We start from the raw sequence: 18,950 nt of genomic DNA, 5'->3' as shown, positions 1-18,950 counted from the left end.
TTTGAAGCTCGAAAGGCTGGTGACAAGGCTGATTGTCCTGTGCTGCGTTTCCTGCCCCTCCCTCCATGGACTTGCAAGTTCTGATGGGATTCGGATGATACCTAAGCTTCATATGGATATACACTATCTTTCTCAAAGAGAACCGACATAATGACAACTCGTTTGCCACCCGCTATGGCCCAGACAAACAACACTGAGAGTCGAAGACAGGTTTCCACATTAACAGGGGGCGCGCTTATCAATGGAAAATGGCTTTGCGATTGCGTCCCACGCCTTCCAGCGATAGAGCTGGAGGCGAGAAAGAGTGGAAAAAATCATGGGCGGAAGTGTGAGTCTGATGGCCTCGTTGCACTGTACCTAGATAGCTACTACATTTGAGCCTCTCTCTCCCCCCCAAGCTGGCACTTGGACGATCTCTTTTCGCAATGGAATTCTTATTTTATTTCTTTTTTAAATTTCCAGGAAACTGATGGATATACTGCTACGAAATAGTCTATAGATGTGCCAAACCGGAACGCAAGCGCTGCAAATTCTTCATCTGGGACGATGAGGCCAGGCGCCGCTCCGGACGGGGCTTAATGACGAACTCGAGGACGGAGACGAAGAATACGATGGGTCGCGCTCCGATGACGCCATCTATCTCGCGAATGAGGGATGCCATGCAAATGGGTTTGCTGACACCCGAGAATACAGCTCAGAAGAGAACGCGGGATGGCGAGGACGATGTGGCCGCGTTGGAAAAGAGTCCGAGCAAGACACAGCGGGTTGGGACGCACAAGGACAACCACTTGCTGACTAACTGGTTAAAGAAACTGGAGCGTCCGAAGGAGATGGAAGAGCAAAAACTGGTGCAGGAGGAGGATGATGATGATGATGACCTTTCTTTTGGATGGGCCGAAGAGATGGACCAGGAGGCGGCGAAGTTGATGGAGAGCCAGGAAAGGACCGGGTCGACTTTGAGAGCCAATATGCCCAAGATCCAGGTGAATGAACCGCCGGAAACTAAAGGTTCCAACATGGAAAGGAATATCACTCCTCCTCCGCTTGCCCCACCATCAGGCGCCTTGCACCATTCTGTTCCGTCCAAGAGAACAAATCCACTTCCACCTCCAACACCGACACCCGCGCGTTTTGCATCTACACCACTTATGCGTGGCTATTCACTGCGCTCACAGCATCAGCAACAACATTGCAAACTTATTTCTGATACGCTTGGTCTTCTGGAATCACATCACATTTCTCTTCCAGAAAAGGCTAGAAATGATCTAGTGAACCTTTTGGATACATATGATTTACGGACACTGAGTATTACTAAAGGCAGAGACGTCTCTAGAATGGCTATTAAGACCAGAGATGCGAGGATTAAGGAGCTGCGTGGAAGAATTGAGTGTCTTGAGGCGGAGAGGGAACATCGAAAGGGCAAGGTAGCGGGAGTCTGAAGCCGGATGAGAGAACGAAATGACCCTATTCGAGCAGTTTACTTGGTTTTGTTTCAGTGCTGGTTGCCGGTGAAGTATTGGATGTTGCTTATGTTGATGAATCTACTCGTATATTACGGGGCCACATACATTTTTAGTTATGTAGTTACATGGATAAGATAGTTTCAATGATACCCCTATTTACTTAACTATCTCAGCGTTGATTTATCAATCGGTGCAACAACTCCTCAGCGGGCGGCAGGTCGATCTCCCGCTCCCACGTGACTGCTGCCCGCCGAGTCGAAAATTTACGAGAAAAAGGTGACAGCTTCGGAGTACAATCCTGCAGAACGAAAGCTCTACAACTACAGAAAAAACCTTGTTCCAGACTTGAGCCTGACCGAAATATTGTGGAGCACCTGTAAAGTTCCGGGAGTGCTCCCAGATCATGCGCTAGTTAGCTGAGATCAATATTCAAAGCGCGGAAAAGTTTCCCAAACCCTCCCGAGATAAATAAGGATCCCAAATATTGAAACTCTGCGAGAGCGTAACGCGAACATAAATGTCCCTGGCTCCTGTAACCCAGGAGACTCCGACCAATTCCTCTTCAGACATGTTCCGGCCGCCCGTCAATCGCGCAATGCGCGTCCTCGACCGATCGTTCTTCAAGAAGACGGTACCCCTTTCAGCGGCGACAGTGCTTGAGAACAAGAATATTTCCCGGGTAAAAAGCGAATTGACAAAGAGTAATGATATGCTCGCCCTGCCCAGGATTTTGCCCATACGAAAGCCGCAGGTGATCAAGAATGAGGACGATGAAGCGAGAAAATGCCTTCTATTGAGGGAAGGCGTGAAAGCGGACGGTATGATTTGTTCACGGAGTTGAATTGGAGCCGAATGTGATGCTCATTGGCTTAGGTAGATGTCTCAACGTGGTCTCCTACTATCGAACAACTGGTCGAGGCGAAAACGGTCGAGGTGAATCCGTTTGATTTACAGCTGGACTATGATTATTGGACTTATCGTGAGTTTATGAGCCCCTTTCAGCATGTAGAAGAATGTGAAGAAGGCTAATTTTTTTTTTTTTTTTTTTTGGAAAATAGCGGATATAATCTCTGCGATATTGCCCGAAGATGAACTGGGAGAAACACCGGTCGGATTTTCCCAAGTCGGCCATATCGCGCACCTAAACCTTCGAGACCAGTACCTACCGTATAGACATCTGATAGCGGAGATTCTGATGGATAAGAACACCACTGTAAGAACTGTTATCAACAAAATAGATGACGTGGGAGCAACTAGCGAGTTCCGCACTTTTGCCTTCGAAGTTCTGGCAGGTGAAAATAACACCAATGTCATCGCTCACGAGCAAGATTGCGAGTTCTCGTTCGATTTCGCAAAGGTATACTGGAATAGCCGGCTGAGCACCGAACATACACGGTTAGTGAGCACTTTTAAAGAAGGAGAAGCGGTGTGCGACGTTATGGCTGGAGTTGGTCCATTCGCTCTCCCCGCTGCGAAGAAACGTGTATTTGTTTGGGCCAATGACCTGAATCCTCACGGCTACGAAAGAATGGTATATGGTATGAAGAAAAACAAAGTCCAGGAATTTATGAAGGCATTTAATATGAACGGGCGAGACTTCGTGAAGTACGCTGCGAAAAGCCTATACGAAGCAGAGCCGGCGAAGGTGGTTATCAAGCCAAAGATCTCTCGAAGTGCACAGAAGGAGAAGAGATCCAAGTCTCCAGATCGAAAAACGCCTCCTCCGCAAGTTTATACCTCTCCCCGCACATTCGACCATTATATCATGAATCTCCCGGCCTCAGCGATAACTTTCCTTGACACTTTCATCGGTGTATACGCCGGTCAAGAGCAGCTGTTCGCTCCTCACACGGACCGACGTCTCCCGCTCATCCATGTTTACTGTTTCTCAACTAACAGTGACGATGGAGAGTTTGAAAAGAAGGAGATTTGCGAACGGATTTCAAAACAGATCGGATTTACAATCACACCTGAGGATTGCGAGGGTGGTACAGGAAATAAAGAAAGAGAAGTGGAGATCAGGAGCGTCAGGTTGGTGTCTCCGAATAAGAGGATGTTCTGCGCAAAGTTCAGGCTTCCGGAGGAGGTTGCATTTAAAAAAGACTAGCTCATCCGATGACTTCCCGTTTGTCTGCGTGTTCTATTTTTGGGTCTTGAGTTTTAGTGCATGTTAGGTGTTGCGCATAAGGATTGAAGGCTTTCCCCCCCGGGTCATTGTTTGATTGATATATAGATTCATTTTCTTCCACCCTAAACAATGAACAACTACAATGAAAAAACAAGGGTATTTCATTGGTCTATTCTTTTTCAGGTAACACGAAAAAGAGTTCCGGGTCGAATCAAAATACGCCGTTAGAATGCAGCTTTTATTCCACTTCCGGATTCTCCAAATGCCGCGCATCAGTCCCTCGAAACGATTCCATAGCCTTGGTAAGCCACCGTGCACGTTCTTTCACCATTGAAATGGCCCCGGGAAAGACAACATATATAGCGCACAATGGAAGCGCGGATAGGTTGGGCTGGCATATAAGCAGACTTTGAACAATGCACGGTTCCGTTTGCCGTGATGAAAATATATCGCTCGAGGACCTCGCGCCACCTTGCTCATTCTATTGGCCGTGGAACAGTCCTTTAATCGGGTCGGCGACGCTCTATGCAATCCCGATAGGGCACATTTTCTCTCATTCAACGAAATTCCTCAGTTTGGTCAACTCGTCTAGCAGCTCCTGTAGATCCGCATCTGAAATCTTATTTCCTATACTTGGAATGAGGGCTTTGGCTTCTTCAGCATTGTCGCAACATAGGCTTCCTATTCACGCCGCCATACTTGATTAGCCAGAGGTCACAATTGATGGTGCGATTGGTCGAGGAATATTACCTAGCTGAGATCTCTCAAAGAACTCTAACTCTGTGTGCGCCGATAGCAGCCGCTCAACAGCTTCAATGTTTTCCTTCTCCTTGAACCGTGCGAATACTTCGAGATAGTCTTGGGTTTTGATTAATGTTCTAGCGATCAGACGTTAGACATCGCCGTAACCAATTCGCTTCCTCTGTTCTCTTACTCTCTCTCTTCGTATTTATTGTTCGACTTCTTCCTCAGATCGAGGACCTTGTTGATCACCAGTCGGGCTTCGGAAAGCGATAACGTAGGCACATTCTGGAATTCACCAAGCTTCAGTTGGGAGGAAGCCTCGAGCTCGTTCTGGGGGAGTTCGCGCTTGCGGTGAGTGGGGTCGGGGACGGGTGTGGAACTCATGACTCTCTCATAGAGCGGACCTCTTTGGGCGGGAGGGGATGCTGTATCCCTGGTCTAGCCGGTATCCTGCTTTTGCTTTGTCAGTCACCCTCGACTCCGTAGGCCTGTCAAGCTTTGCGACGAGGATAGCTAGCGACCTTTTTCCTGCGGACGGAACGGTCGAGTCAAGCTTCGTTGCTGGTTTCCCGCTCCGCCATCACGATCGCGCCAAGACCCGGATTCATTATGTAAGAATGAACTAGTCTATATGAGGTTTGGTTCCGGATTAACCTTATGCCGAAAGGTCCGAGCGCCAAGACACAACCGTTTCGTCGGGAGTCAAAGCAACGCTTCTTGGGCGGCTTCGTGAAAATGCGACGTGCGATTGGAAACTCTCGAGCCTGACTACATAGCTAGGGCCTAATTGTGGCGTAGACCAGGTTCTTGCAAGATCAACCTTGCTTCTTTCAGGCCGCACCATCGCTTATGGCTGGGTTGGCTGAAATACGCGATTTTGGCCTTTCCCATGAACTGCTCGGCTCGGACCCCAGCGTCAGGGCTATCGAATTGGGCCGATATTTACTGTATGCCGCCACTGTAAGGGAAGCCGGCCCAAATGCAATTTGCGGGGGAAGCTCTTGGTTTGAAGCTAGGTATCCTGGGCCGAGGATGGATAGGGTCGTTTGGGGTACGGGAGACGCAGCGCCTTCTTTGACACAAAATGCGGAGAATGCTGTTCGCGGATTGGCTCGTATTGCTTTTTCTGTTGAGGAGAGCCAGAAATCAATAGTTAACCACCTAGTTCCGAGGTCCTTGAGCTTGTTTTCCAGTGATAATGACAGCGGCCAACCGTTGATTCGAAATATAATATGTCCAGGGTGTATGCTTTTAGCAGGGGAAACTACTCGTTCTCTTCTAGATTCGTTCTTCAAGTGAGAGTTATTATCTGATTTCACAGAATGGCGGCAAATAGATTCATTGAACCTGGATCGCCTGACGTGCGCGGGAAGTATCAGCCAACGGACGAGCACATTTTCCGGAGCCCCTACGGAGCGTTCCCCAAGGTCGATGAAGATCTGAATGTCCATGAATTCCTGTTCCCACCAGATCAGCCCCTGGGAGCAGACTACGACCTATTCATCGATGCGAATACGGGAAAGAAGATAACGCTGCACCAATTTTACCACCGAGTGTGCGCGCTATCACGAGCATTGAGATACGATGGCCCCAACCCAATTGGCTTGCAGAAATCACCCAGAGACGATCGAGAGGACGGAGAGATATTGGGTATTTTCTCGAAAAATCACCTAACATGGCCGCTGATCTCGCACTCGTGTTTTCGGGCGGAGTTAGTCTTCGGAGGAATCAGCCCAAACTCAACCCCATTTGAGCTTTACCACATCATGCGCAAGATGCAGATCACATCCGCGGTTGTACATGAGTCTCTTCTCCCCGTAGTGCGTGAAACTCTGGAGAGAGGACCGCAAGCGGGCGATGATAGCAACTTATCGTTTGTGCTCAACCCAAAGAAGATCATCGTCATATCTGATGATCCAACAGTGGATTTTGTCGAGGGCTATCCGACGGTAGAGTACCTGGTTCGGCAAGGGGGGAAGATGCCGGAGCAAACTAGAAAACTGAGGGGAGGGAATAACCTATGTTATCTCTTTCAGTCATCTGGAACCTCCGGGTTTCCAAAGGCGATGATGATCTCACATAGAAATGCGATCCACACATCCATGCAAGGCGCGATCACTGCGATGAAGACCGCGCAATTTGTACGCTCCCTGGCTTCTCTAGTTTTGAATTGGACAGCGACTTATTATAGCAACAGCTAGGTCTTACTCCAACACACTCAGTTATTTTAGGTAGGCTTTGAAGCCAATAGCAGAATTCTCCTAGGCATAGGGATGGCTTACGTTTGAATTAGGTGTTGTACCGGCGTACCATTCGTTTGGAATGATCCTTTGGACGCTGCGGGTAAACCTCAGCCCTTCGACCAACATCCTCATGTCAAAATGGAACTTGGAGCAAGCTCTCCAGCTTATACAGAGATATAAAGTGACCATGTTGCCTCTTGTCCCACCTCTCGTCAGGCAATTGGCTCAGTCGCCACTCACGGATAAATATGATCTTTCGTCCGTGATGACTGCCGTGAGCGGAGCCGCGTACTTGCCCCCAGACGTAGCGCATGAGTTTGGCCGCAAGCTGCCCCAAGGAACACCCGTTCCCTCGGGATATGGGCTCTCTGAAGCAGCATCCATCGCGCAGCCGATAGCCGAAGGGATGTTTGGTCTATCCCTCTCCAAACCTGGTACGATCGGACACCTGCTCCCCGGCGTGGAAGGCCGTGTTGTTGATCCCGATACACTCGAGCCCGTTCCCAAGGGATCAAAAGGTGAGCTGTGGGTTCGAGCGAACGTTGTCACTCCAGGTTACTTCCGCGACCCGAAGGCCACGGCCGAAATCTTCACGGAGCCGGGGTGGCTCAGAACGGGAGACCTCGTCGTGCGGGATGCGGAGGATAGACTTCATTACCTTGATCGATTGAAGGAGATGATCAAGGTCAAGGGCCTCCAAGTCGCTGCGACTGAGGTCGAGGATACGCTCCTTTCGCACCCTGACGGCCTTGTCAAGGATGCATGTGTCGCCGGTGTCGACAACGGTCGCGGAGACGGCAGCCTGTTCCCCCGTGCGTGGGTCGTTCTCTCAGAAAAAGGGAAGCGCAGGGATGCAAGTGTGGTTGTACAGCAGCTTGATGAGTTTGTAAAGAGTAGACTCTCGAAACATAAGCACCTTGCCGGCGGACTTGAAATCGTGGACTCCGTAAGTTTCTATATCTTTGATCTAGACATATGTATTTATTATTATCACCATCTTCGGTTCGGGAGTGCTGATGGAATTCCGTGAAACGTGCAGATACCACGAACTCCGTCGGGGAAGATGCTTCGACGGGAAATGCGCGATCGATACCATGCAAGGATGAAGGCGGAAAAGCGAAAGGCAAAGATATGATGATCCCTCTGAGAAGTGTATCGACATTTACAAAAGTAGATTTATGCATAGCTTAGATTAATGTTGAGATGTTCTTAGCACTCAACGAATACGAAAGCTAGGTATTTACCACACTCTCCTAGAAATATTGACTTGAAGAAGAAGAAGAAGAAGAAGCTGGGAGTAGGTGGCATCGGAGCTGAAGGCCGTTAGAGCTAAGATCTCGGCTGGGGACCCTGAAGCCCCATACTTCTCCATCAATGATATCACCAGCCGCAGAGCCGTACATACACTGATTTCGTAGGGTCGACATCCTTGTCCTCAAAAACTGGCCATCTAGAAGAGAGAGCGTAGCAGAGTGAGTGTATTTCCATGGTTTGCCGCCCTTAACTTCCCGGAAGTCAAGAGCGAACCCAAAAAAGAAAAAAAAAAAGAACTAAAAATTAAAAATTAAAAATTAAAAATTAAAAGTTAAAAATTAAAAATTAAAAATTAAAAATTAAAAATAAAAAATAAAAATATAGAGAAAATAAAACAAAATAAAAAACAAAATAAAAACAAAAATAAAAGTAAAAAACAAAATGGCCGGGTCCCTGGCGGCGTGAACAAGCCTTCAACCATGGTTGTAAGGGCGCTGGAACTGGGTTTTTCCCTTCGAACGCAAAGCATCCATGGTCTAATAATAAACCCGGTCGTCGATTAGCATGGCTTGTTGTTTCGCCCGCCACCCCGTCGGTCGCGGCCGGCCAGCTGACGCTTGAAACAAGCCCACTCTCCATGGCCTGCCCGTCAAGACAAACCACTCTCTCTCCATCTCCATCTGCACCGCCGCTAGCAAGAAGTGGAACTGCAAAGCGACCCTGAAACAGCGCCGGCGGCAGGTCACGTGCACGCCTCATTCTGCCTAGCGCGGCTCACTAGCGGCATCGACTTGGGTGAACCACAAGAAAGGCGGGCGGCCAAGCAGCTCGATGCGCAGCCCTTCTCCCGCCAAACAACATTTCCCCTGCCGCGCTGGTGTTGTGTTCTCTCTCTCTCTCTCTCTTTCTACTCTCTCTATGTGCTCGCCGTTCCTTTCCTGTGCTTTCTCTCTGTCCTGCTTCCCCTCTCTGCTGCCCTGCTCACGACGCGCCCGCTGTCTCTCCGCGCCCTGCTGCTCGCGTAGACCAACGCGGTTAGGGTGGTCAGTCGTTTATCTGCCAGCCTCAGATCCTCTCACTCTGTCGGTGAACGAGGGGGTTAGATATTCATCTGCATGCCAAGCTACTTCGCCGCCCTCACATCCTCATATTTGACCCCCAGCAGCCTTTTTATCAGACCCTTCCTGGCCCTGATCTCATTAACTCTTTATTTGCCGGTCCTGCTAGAAGGTCAATTACCCTGAGAGATCCAGTCGTGTTTGCAACCTCCAACCAGCCCGTCTCCTGTTTTCCCTCACTTCGCGTCACCTGCCCTTGTGTCATCACAAACACTCACTCGATTCAAAACCTCCTGTGAGAGATTCCGCGAATCTAACCTTTGGGCTTCCGGAACAACAACTCTCTCTTCATTGAGAGATTGCTTGAGTCACCCAATAGCACCCAACAATTGGCACGCTCCCTCAAATTACGGAGACTCGTCGATCATTGACCTTTCCTGCTTAGTCGCCGGCTTGTCAGCAACTCGCGCGATTTCTCTCCCTTCCCTCGAGAACCTTTTTTTTTCCCTTTCTCCAACGATCCCCTAATCCTCTCCGCCGTCCTGCCACCGTTTAACACACCCCTCCCACGCTCCCTTTTTCCAAAAAATAAACAAAAAGCATAAAGTAAAACCAGACAAGCCGCACCCTCAAGCTCTGCTGCCCGGCGACCTCGACCTCTAGTGCTGTTCGGGGAGGTTATCTGACGCGGAGATGCCTCCACCGCCAGGTATTCCCCCGGAATTAATTCCTGGTGGCGCACGAAATGGGGGACTACAGGCAAACACGAACACAGGAGTGTATGGTGATGCGTACCAGACCCACTCGCCCACGGACATCCCAGACCCTACCACAGGCGCCCCCTGGGCAAATTCCTCTGCTCCAAACCCGGAACAGACCGACAACCGTCTAGGCAGGCCTCAAGAGCCCGGACAAGGTCAGAGAGAAAGATCTACTCCACGTGATCGATCCCGCCAGAATGGCCCCGCCGGTGGTAAATCGCCAGGGAATACTTCAAGAATCTGTCGCAAGTGCGGAGAGCCCCTCCTGGGACAGTTTGTTCGTGCTCTGGGAGGCACGTATCACTTAGAGTGCTTTCAGTGTAATGTACGCGTCAATGCCACTTTGCTTGCATGTGGCATTCTTCTGACTGACATCCATGTTAGGATTGCGGAGATGTTGTCGCGTCCAAGTTCTTTCCTGTTGATGCTGAGGATGGAAATGGACAATACCCTTTGTGTGAAACAGATTATTTTCGGCGTTTGAACCTGATATGCTATGAATGTGGTGGTGCACTCCGTGGATCTTATATCACTGCACTGGATCGAAAGTACCACATTGAACATTTCACATGTTCTGTTTGTCCAGCCATCTTTGGAGCACAAGACAGCTACTATGAGCATGACGCCAAGGTGTACTGCCATTATCACTACTCCACCTGTTTCGCACAGAGATGCAATGGCTGCCAGACCGCGATCCTCAAGCAGTTTGTTGAGATATTCCGCAATGGTCAGAACCAGCATTGGCATCCAGAATGTTACATGATCCACAAGTTCTGGAATGTCCGCTTGGCACCAAACGGGCAGGAGTATGAGCCTCCGGAACTCGATGTCGATGCTCCCCAGGAAGAACGTGACCGGATCCGAAAGAAAGAAGACGAGATGGAGGAGAAAGTGTACCGCATCTGGAGTGTCCTGTCGACCTTCGAGGAGTCGTCGGCGCAGTGCATATCTGACATGTTGCTGCATGTTAGCAACGGCGCTTATGCTGATGGAGTTGTCGTGGCGAAGAAATTCATTTTTCATGTGGAGGTATTGTTCAAGGGCACCGACAGACTTGCGGCTGTCATATCATCCAAAGGCATGAAAGGTAATACCCCAGTAACGTTGCATTCTGCAGGAGTATGCTGACCTTGACCTTCTTCTTTAGACCTGTCGTATGCTCGAGAGGCTAAACTCCTTTGCAAGAAGATAGTTGCATTCTTTGCGCTCCTGTCGAAGACTCAGGAAACCGGAGTTCGTAAACTTGGAGTAACCCAAGAGTTGCTCGCCCTCGTTACTGGATTGGCCCATTATCTTAAACTTTTGATCCGCATTGGATTGCAGGGTGCTCTTAAGGTTGAAAGAGAGACCCAAAGTGCAGATGAGCTATTCAAGTTCCTCCAGAAAGCTGAAGATTTAGACGGCCTTAATCGGATTTCGGCTAGTGGGCTGACGAGCAACGTTGAGCGACTCGCAAATCAACAATCGGACTGCTGTGCTGCTTGCAAGGATCCTATCGATGATGAGTGTATTTCACTTGGAGAAAGGCTTTGGCATAAGAAGCCACCTCATCTCGTTTGTGGTGCTTGCCAGGATGATCTCACCATGGATCTCTCGAGAGCTCGCTGGAGCGAAAAGAACGATCGGCCATACTGCCGTGCGTGTGCTGAGCAAAGAGGCCATGATTCCCAAGCCATTGGCGGATTTGTCTATGTCACAAGGCTGCAGCAATATGTTTTCCTCTTGGAAGTGGCTCTCGCAAGACTCTTGGCTGTGCTTCGATCGGGAGGCACGCTGCCACATACATCAGGTACGATGCACTCCTTCCCTTCTTTCTGCTTTGCCTCATTAAATTCACCTTTCCACTCAGATGATCCGAACTTGAACCAATATGAAGCGAACGATGGACACAGAGTCTCCGCCACAGGCGAATTGCAATCTCCTCCCCAGAGGGCCAACACCAGGTCGAATTCCTATGCGGAAGCGTCCAAAGACACTGCGCCTTCTTCGCTAGAACAGACCGTGGGGGAAATGCGAAGACTCCGATCCACTCGGAATGAGCGAGCAGTATCTACTACATTCAAGAAAGCCCGAACTTCTCGAATTATCGATGGTCCTAAGGGAAGCAGCGCCAGACCAGGCTCTTCTGGAGTCGAGGGTGACTCGCGGCAGTATGGGTTCCAGATTGTCGAGGAAAGAGGTGCTGACGGTGAACCAATAACGGATTTGACTTTTGGCAATCAAGACGCATTGACCCTTGATGATATTTCACGCATTGTCGCCGCTGAGCAGGCTAAAGAGCACCGTCCCAACGCTTTCAAACATGCCCGTACAGGGCTTGTGGCCTCTGCAGAACCGACCCCAAAGATTAAGCAAGGCCATCAACGCGAATTATCAAATGCCGAGGATAGACAGGGACAGCAGCCTCCGAAACATACGAAATATTTCTCTGAGTTGTCAGCCCTTGAATACTTCATTGTTCGCCATGTAGCTGTCTTGTCAATGCAACCACTCGTCGAGGGACATTTTAATCTCGAGGAGTTGCTCGAGTTAATCGAAACACGAAAACCAACCATTTGGAATATCTTTGGAAAAGCGTTTAAAAACGATAGCCGCAAAGGTGGAAAGAAGAAGGGCGTTTTTGGTGTTAACCTGGAGCAGCTGGTTGATAGGGATGGTACGGAGTCGACTCACGGCGTTGGTCCTGGCAATCTTCGCATCCCAACGTTTGTTGACGATGCCATCTCTGCCATGAGACAAATGGATATGTCTGTTGAAGGTGTCTTCCGGAAAAACGGCAATATCAGGCGATTGAAGGATACTGCTGAGTTGATCGACACGAAATATGAAACTGCAGATTTGAATAAAGAAAGCCCCGTCCAAGTGGCCGCTCTTCTCAAAAAGTTTTTGAGAGAAATGCCGGATCCTCTCCTTACATTCAAGCTGCACAAATTGTTTATCGTTTCCCAGAGTAAGTTTTGGGTTTTCTAGAGAAATTGCGTTTCGTCAGCTAATGACTTCCTTTTTCTTGCAGAGATACCCGACCTCGACACGCGTCGACGTGTCTTGCATCTTACATGTTGCTTGTTGCCAAAGTCCCACCGCGATACTATGGAAGTTCTGTTTTCTTTCCTCGGATGGACCGCGTCATTCTCACATATAGACGAGGAGTCTGGAAGTAAAATGGATATTCACAATCTTGCGACTGTGATGACTCCGAATATTCTCTATTCGAATACCAAAGCAGCGGGTGTTGATGACAGTTTCCTGGCCATCGAGGCTGTCACATCATTGCTTGAATTTAACGATTCAATGTGTGAAGTGAGTTGACTGCTTGTTTATGTTCGGGATGGGTGGTGCTAATCTAATTTATAGGTGCCACATGATCTCCAATCCATCCTTAACGACTCATCACTTTTTAATCGTGAAGCTGAGATCACAACAAAAGAAATTCTCAAGCGCTGGGGAGAAATTGCCAAGTTCCCTGTTCCACAGCGCACCCCAACTGGATTAGACTCACTTCCTGCCCGCTCCGGATCTAACCGCGGTAGTAATACACCTGTTGCAACTAGGATTGATGGTGATCCATCTCAAGCTACTGCCTGGCAGATGCAAAGCTCCGTTCGACACGTCCAGCCTCAACAAGCGCATGACGGCTCTGAACTCCGTCCACATGCTCAACCTATTCGCAGTGATAGTGGTGATAGCTATCATAGCCAAGGATATTCGCACCAGCAGCAAATCCCCTATAGATCCCAGCAGCCTATTGGACAGCCAGGTATCTAGAGTCAATTGCTCGCGCTTCCAATATCCCATTTCTTTTCCCTGTTTATTCGGCGTCCGAGGCTTGAAACATTTGCCTTTACCTTCCCTTGTTCTCTGGTTGTGGATGGTGCTGTCTTTGATTATCTGTCTTTGGCCAGTTGGTTCAATCCTAGTTCCTTTTCAGCATGCATTCACAAAACGCAGCGCTGAGGACTCGATGAAATAATCAAATAGCCATGCCATTTTTCCCTTTGATGCATGAAGCACATACTAGTTTTCTTCAGGGCTTGATGTCTGGTTGTTTTCTGTCACTGCACTTGGTTTTCCTTCTACGTTATCTTCTTATCCGCACCTTACATGTGTGTGGTCTTTCCCTTTAGTGTTGCAACCCCGTCTCATTCTGCTAACCCTTAGCATACTTATTTTCCTCTCCTCCCCTTTCCTCTCGTCCTTTTCTTTTGTATGAGTCTTAATGATACCACTTAGACCTCTGAAGTTGTCCTCCATGCAGGGCTTCTGGGTTTAACTTTCAATTCTCCTTGATTCCCCATGATTTCATGACATGAAACACTTCCTTTTGTCTTTCAATACCTGCCCAAAAAAAAAAAGCCCCTAATCAAGTCTATTCACCTGCCCAAATGGATTGTTTTCAGTGTCTCTTCAGTCAGGTCATATCTGGGTTCTATTCATATTCCCTCTTTGTTAATCTTCATGCAAGCGGGGTATTTCACATATGTTCTGAGTAAGCTAATGAGCTGGTTTTTCATTGCCTTTTTTTTTTCCTTCTATTTGAATTCTTCTTCGATGTGAGGCCTTGATGCTGTCATGCGATTGAATTCTTCAGTTAATTGCGATAGCGCCTTTCACACCATACCCTTTTTGTTTCGCACTGCATCAAGCTAATTCGCTGTCTGAAACCTTTTTCCTTCCTCCCCCCAAGAAAATACCTATTAACATTCTGCATACTTGTTGGAGTCTATTTTTTCAACACTGCTTTTTTCAGTATTGCAATGGGTTTACTACATTAAGGATAGGCAATTGAATGCAGATGCAATAATTTGTGTCATCCGTCTAAGCTTCATTCATACTAATATGGCTTCATACCATAGATATTGTCTTCATATCCGCAGGATGAATAAAATAATTTTCTATGCCAATATCCAATATAATGATCAGACCCATATATAACTTGATCCAAATGGCAGAACAAGCTGAACAACTCAAACAAAATGCCCCTTTCATTCTGATATAACATGCCAATAAGCCATATGATACACATATTTAACACCACTGGGTAAAAATATTACTCCCACCAGGGGCATACTCTCCTCAAAAGCACAAATATCCATATTCTGTCCAACGCCGAGAAAAATGTAAAAGCAAAACAATACCCAAAGGCTATGCAATACTAACACACGAAACTTGATATTATGCCCTGTTTCGAAGCACTCTTTTACTCGCCGGTGGTGGCTCAACGGCCAATCCCCTCCTCGTTCCTGTCGAGGTGGGCGGTTTTTTTGCATTGGACGCAGCGGTCCCTATCTGACCCCTCGTCGTCGTTAGCTTTTTTGTCGATGTCGATGTGCCTGTGGCAGCTTTTCTCGTGGTAGTTATCCCAGACCTAGCAGGTCTCACTATTGTCGTCCCGGCAGAGGCATTTGAAATGGTAGTACTCGTGCTAGCGCTTCGCGTATGTTGCTGCCGTGTCGCAGGTCGAGAGATGGGCTTTCGAGTCGTGCCAGCGGCCCCTGCCGCTGATTTTGCGCCAGTGCCTCTCTTCATTCGCACAGATGCAGCGCTACATGGCCGGTTGCCCACGGGAGAATCTTGGGGAGAGAGGATTTTACGTGCTGCGTCCCGGCTAGTTCTCGCCTTGGTGTTCTCATCTAGGTTTCCGTAGCTAGGTTTCAATGGAGATTTCACTGGCGATTGTTTCAAGGGCGACTGTGGGAATGTCCTCGAGTTGGAGGACTTGGGAGACAATACACTCCCTTGCGCGTGCTGGGAAATTACGCGCGCGGTGCCTCCTGTGGCTCCGGCTTTGCCACGTCTCTTTGGATTAGCGAGAGGAATGTGGATAGATTCAGGACAGGGCGCATTTTCTTTATCAGAGGAATGGATATTGTCACTAGAACCGGTTAGGAAATAAACAAGCAGGCGAATTCTGGGGATATGAACACGAACGTCTTCCGTCTTGGCGCCTTGCCGGCTCTAATTGCTGATCGTTTCCCAGCATTTGCCTTATCAGCGGATGGCGCGGGCCTGGTGGCTTTAGAAAACCCCGACAACTTTTTGAACGGGGAGGGACTTGTGGTCATTTTCGACCTCCGCTTTCTCGTGGCTTCTGCCTTGGATTCGTCCTGGTGTTTTGCAAAGAGTTCACCCATAGTTTTATTGCGCAGAGCTATTGGAATACGGTTGATTCGCCGTTCAATTCTTGCACGGAGATCTTGGGCTTGAAGTGCATAATGTGCACGAAGGTTACGCGCTCGCTCGGTGACTGGGGAAATGGTGAGCTCACTATCCCAGGGAATAGTGCGTAAGGTAAGAGTAACATACTCTCTAGTTGCAAATTTTCCATCAATGCTTGTTTCTGGCGTTGGGTAATCCTTAGTTTCTTCATTGGCGGGCTTCCTATGGGTGTGCGCGCTTCTTCATCGTCGAACGCGTCCGGATCCGGATCCGGGATTCTCCGCTTTGTGGAAGGATTAAGAGCCATATTCAAATATATGATAGAGTATCAGCTAATGATTTCAGGTTTCTTCGCCGGGTATATATCTGCACGTGTGCTTCAAAGTCGTGAATTGCTGCGCTTCCCGGATGGATTGAAGGGGGGGAACAAGATGGAACAAGTTTGGTGTGCGACTTGGTTTGGAGGATGTAAACAATGCCAAGACGCTAGTGACGAAATGGCTGAGCTTCACGCGCCTAGGCCCAAGGCGGACTAGCGTGGCTCTCAAGCAGGCAAGCATCACCTCCAGCTATCGTAACATCGCAGCCAGACCACAAAGCAGACACCACAGTTCACGACCCGCCGCCGCTCCCCACCATCATTGATCCTTCTATTCTCACTCCGTGTGCTGTAGCCTCTGAAATTCTTTCCTTATTCTATACACTGGGACCTATCTATCTGCCAAGATGACGCTCGAGGCGACTATGATCATGTTCGTTGTCCTCCGATCCGATCTGGCCTACAGACATAAAAGCTAATAGACTTTGGCTGCAGTGTGGATAATAGCGAAAGCAGCAGAAATGGAGACTACTTGTACGTTTGAAACGTTGAGGTTTTTTGAGATGCACAAGTTAATGCGCGTGGAAAGGCCAACAAGATTCGAAGCTCAAGCCGATGCTATCAACCTAGTTCATTCCGCAAAGACGCAAGCAAACCCAGAGTCCTCAGTCGGCCTAATGAGCATGGGTGGAAATGGGCCAGAGGTGTTGGTTACCTTTACCGTAGATATTGGCAAGATCCTAGAAGGACTTCATCGAACGAAGATCCGGGGGAATGCGCATCTCTCTTCGAGTATACAAGTTGCACATGTGAGCGTGGAGACATTTTCAGAGGCATTTGTGATACCTTTCATTTGCTATTCTAACGCTCTTTATTTTGAATCTAGTTGGCCCTCAAACACCGAAAAGAACGCGCACAGCGCCAGCGCATCATCGTTTTCACATGCTCTCCCATTTCCGAAGATGAAAAGACGCTCGTGAAGCTTGCAAAGAAAATGAAGAAACACAATGTAAACGTCGATTTCGTTGCATTCGGTGATCTCGACTCGGACACGGTGAAGAAGCTAGAAGCTTTCCATGAAAACGTGAATAGCGGCAACGGGTCACATCTTGAGATAATACATCCTGGCCCGAATCTTTTGAGCGACTCGCTGGTTGCCACCCCAATTATTGGTGGGGAGGGCATGGGAGGCCGAGAAGGAGAGGAAGGAGCCAATGGTTTCGAATTTGGTATCGATCCCTCGGCAGATCCCGAACTCGCTTTTGCCTTACGGATGTCCCTCGAAGAAGAGAAAGCACGTCAGGAGAAGGAGAAGCAAGAGAAAGAAAAGGACAAGGCTTCGCTAGAAGGCATTCCGGAGGAATCACAGCCACTCCTTAATCAAAGTGGTGAACCTAGCGGAAGCAACCAGGGTCCGCCTGGTGACAACCGGAAAGACAAGGGGGACGATGGGGATAAGATGGACACCTCATGATGGCGTTATTTAGAATAGGTTGTTATATCTATCTAGATTTCTATGCTCGATGCATCCCTGGTGTTATTGGCGTACGTTTTATGAAGTTAAACCGAGCACAATATTTCGGTTATAGTGTGCTGCTCGTCCCGTACCAGAGACTAAATAAATTGCTTTGAAAGTGTCATATGTATTGCTGGTGCAAATGGCAACATCACGGATCCACCACGCCCTCTATTTGTTTAACCTCGACTTCTCAACCACGTGCCCAAATGCCGGTCGAAAGCCTCGCACCTGACCGGCATCTCGATCTGATAGAACGGATTCTTCATCACATAATCCGCGTATAATTCGTAGACCTTGCGCATCAGCGTATCAACGTTGGGCATCAATGGATCGGTGAATAGCAAGAACTTCGTGCCGGTGATGGTCTGGAAACATGTCAGGCGGAATTTCTCCGTTTCAAGCACTTCGAGCCCAGTTTTCGGTAGGCCTGGGTTGGGGAGGGTGGAATGGGTGGTCGGCGTCGTGCTCGAGGTCGATGTAGATGTTGACGGCGACCCGGTAGCAATTCGCGGTGTGAGAGAGCGTGTGATGGCGTGGACGCTAGAAAGCAGCAGATGAGTCTGGTTAGCTGGGTATGTGCGCCTTAGAAGCTGAGACTGGACAGACCCATGAAAGGTACCGGCTAGGACAAGGTAGTCATTTGTGGAGAGTTTCTGGAGCCCAGCTTGGAACTCGCGCTGGTAGATGAGGCCGCCGGCTTTGTTGATGATGACGAGCGAGAATACGACCCTGTTATCGCCACTGTCAGCCACAGTCTACCTCTTTCGATATCTTTGGTGCATGCTATCTCTCTCAACCAAATCCCGGAACTCACATTGCGATTGGTGTCAGGTCATAGTCATCAGGAGAATTGGATTCTCGCCAGCGTAAGGCGCAATGGCAGGTATGGCGGGATGGTAACGTCAACCAAACCCCCTTGAATCAAGGATAGGTCACTATCTGGAAGGAAAGGTACCATTAATTCATGGAATTTGCATGTCCCCTGATTTTCCACGCTGCAACTTGCAAATGACCCCAAACCTCCGTGGATAGACGGGCTTACTACGGAGTACCAGACTAAAAATACACTGTTTTAACTGGCGTCAATGGGTGTCCCTAACCACAACGTACATCTGCAGCCAATCAAACAATTGAAACACAGGGTTGTTGCTGAGTAAGCCACTAGGTCCCGCGATAATTTAGTGTCCTATTTCAAGCAATCCAACTGAATTGATCGAGCAGAGCATCCAGAAATGAAATGCCATAATATCGGTATCTTTAGTTGAGTGGCGCAGTTGGTTGGGCCTGGTGCATCGGGCATAATCT

The 18,950-nt window shown here is 48.6% G+C and overlaps 9 protein-coding genes across 9 annotated transcripts; 5 read left to right on the top strand and 4 right to left on the bottom strand.

Moving 5' to 3' along the window:
• Positions 1 to 72: 72 nt before the first annotated feature.
• Positions 73 to 1,630, top strand: CIMG_02354 (uncharacterized protein). Its single transcript, XM_001248582.2, has 2 exons — positions 73 to 328; positions 493 to 1,630. Exons 1-2 carry the CDS (start codon positions 151 to 153, stop codon positions 1,437 to 1,439), a joined length of 1,125 nt encoding a protein of 374 aa, XP_001248583.2. The 5' UTR covers positions 73 to 150; the 3' UTR covers positions 1,440 to 1,630.
• Positions 1,631 to 1,762: 132 nt separating this feature from the next.
• Positions 1,763 to 3,759, top strand: CIMG_02355 (tRNA methyltransferase Trm5). Its single transcript, XM_001248583.2, has 3 exons — positions 1,763 to 2,281; positions 2,341 to 2,442; positions 2,522 to 3,759. The coding sequence occupies exons 1-3, from the start codon at positions 1,981 to 1,983 to the stop codon at positions 3,568 to 3,570; spliced, it is 1,452 nt and encodes a 483-aa protein (XP_001248584.1). The 5' UTR covers positions 1,763 to 1,980; the 3' UTR covers positions 3,571 to 3,759.
• A 36-nt stretch (positions 3,760 to 3,795) lies between these two features.
• On the bottom strand, positions 3,796 to 4,887 carry CIMG_02356 (polymerase II polypeptide D). The gene is made up of 3 exons (XM_001248584.2): positions 4,526 to 4,887; positions 4,342 to 4,469; positions 3,796 to 4,272 (listed from the first exon to the last, which is right to left on the bottom strand). The coding sequence occupies exons 1-3, from the start codon at positions 4,717 to 4,719 to the stop codon at positions 4,145 to 4,147; spliced, it is 450 nt and encodes a 149-aa protein (XP_001248585.1). The 5' UTR covers positions 4,720 to 4,887; the 3' UTR covers positions 3,796 to 4,144.
• Positions 4,888 to 5,164: 277 nt separating this feature from the next.
• On the top strand, positions 5,165 to 7,713 carry CIMG_02357 (uncharacterized protein; the record flags this gene model as incomplete). Its single annotated transcript, XM_001248585.2, has 4 exons — positions 5,165 to 6,476; positions 6,533 to 6,566; positions 6,629 to 7,524; positions 7,618 to 7,713. The coding sequence occupies exons 1-4, from the start codon at positions 5,658 to 5,660 to the stop codon at positions 7,711 to 7,713; spliced, it is 1,845 nt and encodes a 614-aa protein (XP_001248586.1). The 5' UTR covers positions 5,165 to 5,657.
• A 655-nt stretch (positions 7,714 to 8,368) lies between these two features.
• CIMG_02358 (uncharacterized protein) lies at positions 8,369 to 9,155 on the bottom strand (the record flags this gene model as incomplete). The annotated part of the gene is made up of 3 exons (XM_001248586.2): positions 8,369 to 8,523; positions 8,611 to 8,842; positions 9,072 to 9,155. 3 exons carry the CDS (start codon positions 9,153 to 9,155, stop codon positions 8,369 to 8,371), a joined length of 471 nt encoding a protein of 156 aa, XP_001248587.2.
• A 120-nt stretch (positions 9,156 to 9,275) lies between these two features.
• CIMG_02359 (rho-GTPase-activating protein) lies at positions 9,276 to 14,461 on the top strand. Its single transcript, XM_001248587.2, has 6 exons — positions 9,276 to 9,976; positions 10,036 to 10,738; positions 10,799 to 11,440; positions 11,501 to 12,601; positions 12,665 to 12,951; positions 13,006 to 14,461. The coding sequence occupies exons 1-6, from the start codon at positions 9,584 to 9,586 to the stop codon at positions 13,414 to 13,416; spliced, it is 3,537 nt and encodes a 1,178-aa protein (XP_001248588.2). The 5' UTR covers positions 9,276 to 9,583; the 3' UTR covers positions 13,417 to 14,461.
• A 67-nt stretch (positions 14,462 to 14,528) lies between these two features.
• Positions 14,529 to 16,202, bottom strand: CIMG_02360 (uncharacterized protein). Its single transcript, XM_001248588.2, has 3 exons — positions 15,955 to 16,202; positions 15,580 to 15,895; positions 14,529 to 15,523 (listed from the first exon to the last, which is right to left on the bottom strand). The coding sequence occupies exons 1-3, from the start codon at positions 16,112 to 16,114 to the stop codon at positions 14,824 to 14,826; spliced, it is 1,176 nt and encodes a 391-aa protein (XP_001248589.2). The 5' UTR covers positions 16,115 to 16,202; the 3' UTR covers positions 14,529 to 14,823.
• Positions 16,203 to 16,412: 210 nt separating this feature from the next.
• On the top strand, positions 16,413 to 17,839 carry CIMG_02361 (26S proteasome regulatory subunit S5A). Its single transcript, XM_001248589.2, has 4 exons — positions 16,413 to 16,559; positions 16,622 to 16,660; positions 16,716 to 16,935; positions 17,013 to 17,839. Exons 1-4 carry the CDS (start codon positions 16,534 to 16,536, stop codon positions 17,598 to 17,600), a joined length of 873 nt encoding a protein of 290 aa, XP_001248590.2. The 5' UTR covers positions 16,413 to 16,533; the 3' UTR covers positions 17,601 to 17,839.
• On the bottom strand, positions 17,599 to 18,684 carry CIMG_02362 (transporter particle subunit trs23). The gene is made up of 3 exons (XM_001248590.2): positions 18,460 to 18,684; positions 18,252 to 18,374; positions 17,599 to 18,185 (listed from the first exon to the last, which is right to left on the bottom strand). Coding segments are annotated over exons 1-3 (489 nt in total). The 5' UTR covers positions 18,462 to 18,684; the 3' UTR covers positions 17,599 to 17,821.
• Positions 18,685 to 18,950: the final 266 nt, after the last annotated feature.

This window comes from Coccidioides immitis, assembly GCF_000149335.2.
Source record: "Coccidioides immitis RS genomic scaffold supercont3.1, whole genome shotgun sequence".
In the NCBI taxonomy this organism is placed as follows: domain Eukaryota; kingdom Fungi; phylum Ascomycota; class Eurotiomycetes; order Onygenales; family Onygenaceae; genus Coccidioides; species Coccidioides immitis.
The sequence above is the reverse complement of the archived record's forward strand: the minus strand, read 5'-3'. Positions and strand labels throughout refer to the sequence as shown.